The following is an 8,054-nucleotide window of genomic DNA, read 5'->3' as shown; positions in this document are numbered from 1 at the left end:
AGTAGCTCTTTATAGTTTAATGCAGGTGTGGGCAGACTATGGCCAGTGGCCAGGCTGCCCTTGAGCTAAGAACAGTTTTTACATTTTTAAAGAGTTGTAAAAAAAGAAAGAGAAAAAAAAGACTGTGTAACAGAGATAGTATGTGGCCCACAAAGCCTAAAATATTTACCATCTGGCCCTTTATAGAAAAAGTTTGCTGCCTGTTGGCTTAATTTGTTTTCCCTTTCAAATATGTTTCTGATTTAAAATCACCATGCTATAAATACCAAGGAATAAATCTCTAAAGGTGGAATTTCAAGATATACTGTAAACAGGAAGGGAGATAATTTTGGAAAAGGCAGATTGTATTCCATCTTGTAAATATTTGCTCCCCTGCTCTGCGGTAAGATAACATTTTCTACCAGTAATTAAGAACTGCTTCATAGTAACGGAAGGCAGGGTAACATAGGATCAAACAACCCAAAAGGTACTTAAACTCACCAGACTGAATGGAGTCTCAAGTACAATGGCGTTTCGCTTAGCCAACTCTATCCTGCTGATGGTGGCAGTCTAACTACCATGAGAATCCAGGATCATATCAGGTCTGGAATCAGCAAATTTGCCAGGCTAAGTATCCAGTTCCTTGCCACAGACCCTTGTGGTAATGAGCCTGGAAGTAGGAAAGCTGACTCAGGAAGTCTTTCTAGACCCTGGTTAGGCACATTTCAGAGAAAGAAAGTTGCCAGCAGGAAACTCTTCATAAATCTAAGGTTATTAAAAACAATTGTTCTCAAAAGGGGGGAAATTAAGCTAGCTCTTTTATTTGTTTGCAAACAGAAAGAATATTAACCACTGTGACTATCTGAGTAACTTTACTGCTTTACTCAGCCTTAACCAATTCGTAGCTTTTCCATTTGTTTTCATGCAAACCAAACGGCCAGGCAAGAGAATGGAGGAAGAGAGTTCTGGGTAGAGACCTGATGCTCCTCTGAAGGCCCTAAAGTGGGACTTGTAGGAAGCTGGCACTCTGTCTGGGAAGTTGACGGGGTGTGGGTGATCCATTTGTCCACTGAGTCCAGGACTCTGTGGGTGTTGTTTTATTGAATAGGGGGTGGGGGAATGGAGGACCACTTCCTTTCTGACCTTAATTGGGTCTTCTGAGATTCAAACATGAGTGGTCAACCAAAGGCTTGTGGTTTGCTGGAAGTCTATTTACATGAAAAACTAAGGACATTTCCTGGGCAGAGCTGGTCAGGCAAGTACCTTTGGCACAGTAAAAAAACAAAAACAAGAACAAAGAAACAACCTTAGTTATAAAAAGGCAGAGGTGAATATAGCACAGATACTATATTTGTACTTGACTTTCAGCCCATCCCCTGAGTGTCTAAGTCCAATTTGAGGAAGGAGGGCTCCAGAGTCTATCCAGAGTCTATCCTTTCCCTGAAATAGACTTTCAAATAAAAAGGGGGTTGGGGAAGGAGAGATCCAATTCAATTTAGCAACTTTGTCTTTCCCCAAGTAAGGTCATTTAAAAATACATATACCATCCAATATCACCATGGTTTCAGAAAAGAAAGAGAATTGTAAAAGAGATATATGACAATATAAATTCGACTTAAAAACTGAGTTACTTTAGCCTTTATTAAAAATCCAGAAAGATGAAAACTTTAGAACAGCTTCTAGGAAAAATTCTCTACCATGTTGCTACTACTTCATCTCATTCCTTTTCCTCTTTGTTCCTTCATCATCGTTTACTCCCTGCCACTGATCTTCTCCCACACACAGCCCCCCAGTGTTTCTAACCACACTTTCTTCTTCTTAATTACATCATTTTAGTAGGGCCTTGGGTCAGCTATGGTCTTGGGAAAGCATGTAGATGAGCAGATACTCAGGCTGAGTGAGAACTATCCTGGAAAGAATATCCCAGGAGGCCAGGGCTTTGTCTTGTTTTCCACTATATCCCCCCCATCCTGAAAATAGTGGTGGCAGGCAGGATATAGCGAATAATGAATAAAATACAGGTAAGGTATATACACGTTCCAATCTAACACACCACCAACGACAACCAAGTAATAGTCCTTGGTCTTATTTAAGGTAATGACATTTCACAGATCATTAATGATTAAACCTCTTTGCAGAAATATAAGATGGAAAAATGAATCAATAATACACCATTCTAGGGCTTCCCTGGTGGCGCAGTGGTTGAGAGTCCGCCTGCCGATGCAGGGGACACGGGTTCGTGCCCTGGTCCGGGAAGATCCCACATGCCGCGGAGCGGCTGGGCCTGTAAGCCATGGCCGCTGAGCCTGCGCATCTGGAGCCTGTGCTCCGCAATGCGAGAGGCCACAGCAGTGAGAGGCCCGCATACCGCAAAAAAAAAAAAAAAAAAAATACACCGTTCTAATCCAACCATTATTATAGTTTTCTTATTCACTGTTTTATAATATGTATTTAAAATATATTTGTAATCAGAAAATTTGGGATAGGAAATATGGAACTTATTTTCAAAAGAACCAATCTCCTTTGCCTACATGACATCACAAATAACAAACAGTGAGGTTGCTTAAGTAAGTCTGAAAGAACCTTTGATAATCTATGTCAGTACAACAAAGCATGTGGTATAAATCACAGAAAACTTACTGGTCAAGGAGTCATAAGACGTGCATTCTCTTGCTGGCTTCTACTCTAAGGATTTCAATGTCTCATCTGTAAAAGGAGGACTGAGGCTCCATAATCCCAAACATATTCTTAAAGTCTGAAGTTTAATGATTCCTAAAAAAGATTTTATTGTTTTACATTCTGATTGTAAGGCAGTTTGTAGATATAATATTTATATGTTTATATACATAAATTTATATATTTATATATAATAGTAAATATTAACTGGGATATATGAGTTCCTTCCACGCAGAAATAGATTTTAGAAACTCACATAAAGAGACCATTTCTAATTTTTCCAGACAATTTTTTTTAACCTGGAGGAACTGGAGTAAATCGTTTCACTTAACAGATAGATTATTAGTAAAGTCTCAAAGGTAAATCTTTATCCTTATAAACCAACAAAATAGAACGTTAATTCAAAACAAAGTGACGACAACAAACCAGCTAGGAGTCATCTAAGGGACAGAGTGAGGATAAAACACTAATTGGTTCATTGGTGCAGAAATGGGATGAAGAAAATTCTACCACTATGCTCCTACATAGACGAGGGTAATGCAAGAAATTCTTCCTTGTACTAGAATTCAGGATCAACCCTCTCCCCATCTCTCTGTTTTTCCAAGGACTAAACTACCACTTCCTCCAGAAGATAAGTGGCAACCTGATGATTATTTCATTAATCTCTGTATAAGCCTTCTTTTGGGGACTGAGGGGACCACGAAGGTTTAAGGCGACACCCCCAGAGGTGACAAAAACGCACTGGCTGAGATTGTTTGTACTGAAACTTTTATTTACTTATTATTATTTTTTAATTTTTTGGCCGCGCCCTGGGGCACGCCGGATCCTAGTTCCCCCACCAGGGATGGAAGCCATGTACCCTGCATTGGGAGCGCAGAGTCTTAACCACAGGACTGCCAGGGAAGTCCCAAAACTTTGATTTAAATAGCACAAATTCGTCACAATTTCAAAAGAACCAGAAGTAATTTGTATTGTAAGCACTTAAATCGAAGAACACTAGAATTGCTTCCCGTCCTGAAGGCTGACTGAATTCGGACTAGCAGCCACACTTCAGGATTTACCAGGTAGTTCAATAACGAAAACCTGGAGCTGTTCACACGCGTTTTCCTGCACCAAACGCGGAGGTGTTCATCCACGCCATGTTAATCACATTAATAAGCGTAATCATCCTATCAGGCTGCAAACTTCACGTATATAACAGAGACTTCTTGGGAAATATATATTTCTTGGGAAATCTCCAAGTCCCGCCCCGCCCTCCAAAATCAGACCTGAAGACCGGTTCCCCGCGCTCATCGCGGTCTCCTGCTGCCCTCTGCCGGGGCCCTAGCGTCAGGCTATGGAAGGCGGCCGCGTGGCCGCCGGGGGGACGCCAGGAGGGTGACGTCACCTCTGTGCGCGGCCCCTCGCCGGAAGTTATTCCTGTCCACTTCCGTTCCTCTGTTATTCTTCAGACCCCAGAAGGGAAAGTAAAGGTATCTGTAGCGCCCAGTTATAGTCCAAGTTGAGGTCGGTGACTCGCTGCCGGCGTGCGTTTTCTTTTTAGAAGCGGGTCTGGGTGACTGTGATGTGTAACGGAGTCCCGTTCCCGTGCAGCCCCTTGTAGAGTTTCTTTGTGGGAGGAAGAGGGATGGAAGAACCCGTGGAAATACCCGTGGAATTTTTGAGTTAAAGACTCAACTGGGTTCGAAACTTGCTTCAACGAGCTAAGTCAAGCTAGTAAGGGAGCTCGGCGCTTTTTCTGATTTTGTAATTTTAGGAATGATGCCGACCTTTTAAGTTGTGGATGTTAAGTAAGATAATGTGTGTGAAGCACTTAGTTCTGGTTTTACAAATTGTACTCTGATTCTGCCGCCTTTACCTCTTATACTCGGGCTTGTACTTGCCATTTTCTTCTCAGTATCTCTGAGAGATGCCTAGTATATAAGAGGTTATGCATCTCACGAGAACATTATGCAGCGTTAGCTGAGATTGAGCTCCTTATTCTGTATTACAAGTCCTGACGTTATTTTATCCCCGCCCCTTTTATTTTTCCATTTCTAGGAAACAGCTATTTTTCAGCTTTTCTGGAGGAATGCAAAGTTCTCTTTCCTTAAGACAAATGAGGTGAGAAGTTCATTGCTGTAAATATCTCCAAACTTAGCTCGTTTTGTCAAAAGAAGACTAACTGGAATGTAGAAGCCTGGAACCAGTGATTACCCATTTCCATTAAAAGCCCCTGTGTCCGGGGAATTGTGGAGCATAGGGGCTCATAAATCTTCCTTTATTCCTTAGACCTCACAAGTTACAGGTACAGAGATTTTCAGTGTATTTGTTAATTTTGGCCTTTAGCGCTTGGAATAGTTGCTTTGGTAATTAAAAACGGCAATTTGAGAGACAGATGGAAATAAGTTATGGAATATTAATTAGTTCTGAAATTCGTAGATTGAGGCAGTTGGTACTTCTTGCATTAGGCTGCTTAAATATTTATTCACCACGCTAGATGTAATAGTATTTTGAATGGAGATTGGATGCTAAAGGAGTAAAATAAATTGATATTCATCAGGCTTAACTTTTTTGTGTTGAAAACTGAAAAATAACTTATTCTATTTTTTCCTCTCTGTATATATTAATGTCCCCTCCCCCCTTTTTATTTAAGTGGTATTATCCTAGCCACTGTACTGTTAAGCAGGTTGCCACTTAGAATGTCTTGGACATCTTTCTATTGTGTTAGATCTGCCTCATTTAAAAAAAATGTTTTTTTAATTTATTTATTTTTGGCTGTGTTGGGTCTTCGTTTCTGTGCGAGGGCTTTCTCTAGTTGCGGCGAGCGGGGGCCACTCTTCATCGCGGTGTGCCGGCCTCTCACTGTCGCGGCCTCTCGTTGCGGAGCACAGGCTCCAGACGCGCAGGCTCAGTAGTTGTGGCTCACGGACCTAGTTGCTCCGCGGCATGTGGGATCTTCCCAGACCAGGGCTCGAACCCTTGTCCCCTGCATTGGCAGGCAGATTCTCAACCACTGTGCCATCAGGGAAGCCTCTGCCTCATTTTTAAAAGGAGGCTGTGTAGTATTATATTGTATACATGTACCACTATTTATTAATCATTCTACTATTGGTGGCCATTTGGGTTCCTTTTTTGCTGTAGCAAGTAATATTATAATGGTCATCTTTTTTTTTTTTTTTTTTTTTAAATAACAAATGTGTATTCTTGTCCTGTATTTCCTTTGGATAATCTCCAAGAAGTAGAAATGCTGGGTTGAAAGATATGATGGATGGTACCAAATTCCTTAACAACAGTAATATTTGAGAATTCCCCCCATTTCTTCATATGTTTACCAGCTGTTGATACTAGTTACCATTGTTTTTAGGCTTAGCTAAGACTGTTCATACCATTTTGGGGGGGTCAATTTATTGCATTTATAGTATTGTAATCAAAACCAAATTTTTGTTGCTAGTTCTAAGTCCAGTTCAGCTCTTTTTTTCCCCTATGTAAATAGAACACTTAGTTTTAGACTCTTAGTAACAAATTACTATAAAACAAATGATTCACTTCAACTTCAAGTATTTCTTAAGTTAAAGATTTGTGGGAAGATACTGTTTGAATGGGATCTTGTACTGTGGATAGACATTAGGAGGATAGGCCTTTCTGAAAGACAGAACAGCTTAAAAAAAGGCTGGGAGACAAGAATGGTCAAGGATGTTTAGGACCTGAGATTTGAGAGCAATGGTGCTTTGTTGTGAGGTTGTAGAATAGAAGAGATAGCTAGAAAGGTCAATCTGAAGATTTTACCTCCTAGGGGACAGCTACAGAGGTCAGGGAATCAGGGAATGAGGGACATGATCACATCTTTGTTTTACAGGTGTACTGTGGGGGCAGTTTTGAGTGACTGATGTTGGAGAAGCAAGTTAAGTGGCTGTTACAGTCTGAGAGAATAGCAAAGAGTAGAGAGATTGGATTTCAGAGGTACTGAAGAAGCTGAATCTACATGATTTAATAACGGGTTGAGGAAGAGAAAAAAAAACAAAGCTTACTTTCAGATTTTTTTTATCATGAGTGATTACTGAGTAATAGTGATTTCATTAATTAGAGGAGGGCTGGTTTTGGGGCTGGGAAGGATGCTCAGTTTGGTTTTGGACATTAAATTGTGTGAAAGATATTTCCATGGAGAATAAGACAAAGACAAAATCCCCCTATGACAGATTCAGGAGAAACCTTAATTTATTCCTCTTTTGTTAAGATATTTGGCATCTATTTTTACTTTTAGTTTTTCATCAGTAGAATTTCTTTTGAATTTTCTGTGACTCGTTCAGCCCTGTTTCTCAAGAGTAGAGTGTAGTCTAGAGTAGTAGTCATAGACATTTTTGAACATGTACAATCTTAATAAAAAGGTTTATAAATGTACCTCCAATATAGGTATATTTATTTACTAATTAGTTATATACATGTTTTATAGTACTATTGTATACATTTTTACATTATGAAACATGTAAAAAGTAGAAATTTTAAAAGGCCAAGACAAATATAAATTGGAGTTTTACTGTTTTCTACCTGCGTCCCATTGGATAATCTCTCACCCCTCTTTGGAAAGCACTGGTTTTATCTACAGCTGTCAGTGTTCTGTCCCATTATCCAGTAGAGGTCACCCTGAGCATCTGGAAGAGAGAGCAGGTTGTTGAGCAGGGCAAGGTAAAGCCTTCATTCTTTAGTTAGGAGGATCTTATTTTTAAGTTCCTATCTTCATGCATTTTTGGAAGAGTATGTAGTTATAGAGTAGTATGTGGTATTATGGAGACATGAAGAAATAATGAACTCAGAGTATAGGGCAATCTAAAATGTGCTTTTGCTGTTTGCTGTTTACTTTGTGAGTGTTTTGCGTTTTGTTTGAATGTTATTTGAATCTATAGTTTTGGAATCTTTTGTTAATTCTTTGATGATTGGTGGATTATCTGAGTTACAGGAATGTTCCCAGCCTGTAGGCATAATCCAATTTCTTGTTAGATTGTAGTAATTAAAAGGACAGACACAGAGGAGCTTTTCTTATATGGATCTTGAAAGCAGTATCTCAAGCCCAGAGATATTAGTGGTGAGTTGGAACCATTTATCTCTATTTTCTATTTTATGCTTAATTAGCAGAGAGGAGAAAGGAAATGCCTCTTTTAAGTGATAAGAGCCTGTTGTAAGTAATTAGGAATCAAGAACTAAGTTTGTCACAGCTGTATAGTCTGAAAAGGAGAAAGTACAGTTAAAAAAGTATTACGTGTTGTTGTATGACTGAGACCACAAACAACTTAGGAACATAAACCATCTGACAAGCTGGATAACAGAAGAAAACTTTTCTGTTAATTTTCTCATAAAATATTTCCTATAAATAGAGGTGCTTGTTTTAGTAGGGACCTATGATTATTATCATGTATAAGTTC

The 8,054-nt window shown here is 39.5% G+C and overlaps 1 protein-coding gene and 1 long non-coding RNA gene across 27 annotated transcripts in view; one reads left to right on the top strand and one right to left on the bottom strand.

The window, feature by feature from the left end:
* Positions 1-501: 501 nt before the first annotated feature.
* LOC125965387 (uncharacterized) lies at positions 502-3,982 on the bottom strand. The gene is made up of 3 exons (XR_007479202.1): positions 3,924-3,982; positions 2,620-2,751; positions 502-649 (listed from the first exon to the last, which is right to left on the bottom strand). It is a non-coding gene; the product is annotated as an uncharacterized LOC125965387 (long non-coding RNA).
* An 81-nt stretch (positions 3,983-4,063) lies between these two features.
* Positions 4,064-8,054, top strand: part of MTERF1 (mitochondrial transcription termination factor 1) — a 547,773-nt gene continuing 543,782 nt past the window's right edge. For 6 of the 26 annotated variants that reach the window (XR_007479181.1, XR_007479178.1, XR_007479180.1 and 3 more), the window contains exons 1-2: positions 4,103-4,161; positions 4,696-4,758. Coding sequence is in view for 3 of the 26 variants with exons in the window: in XM_033420527.2 (XP_033276418.1) it covers positions 4,727-4,758 (32 nt within the window). In the remaining 23 variants the exon portion in view is untranslated. The other 20 variants (XR_007479187.1, XR_007479190.1, XR_007479189.1 and 17 more) reach the window with 13 other exon arrangements.

Source organism: Orcinus orca, chromosome 9 (genome assembly GCF_937001465.1).
Source record: "Orcinus orca chromosome 9, mOrcOrc1.1, whole genome shotgun sequence".
In the NCBI taxonomy this organism is placed as follows: Eukaryota; Metazoa; Chordata; class Mammalia; order Artiodactyla; family Delphinidae; genus Orcinus; species Orcinus orca.
Note: the sequence above shows the minus strand (reverse complement) of the source record. Positions and strands in the feature narration are given on the sequence as shown.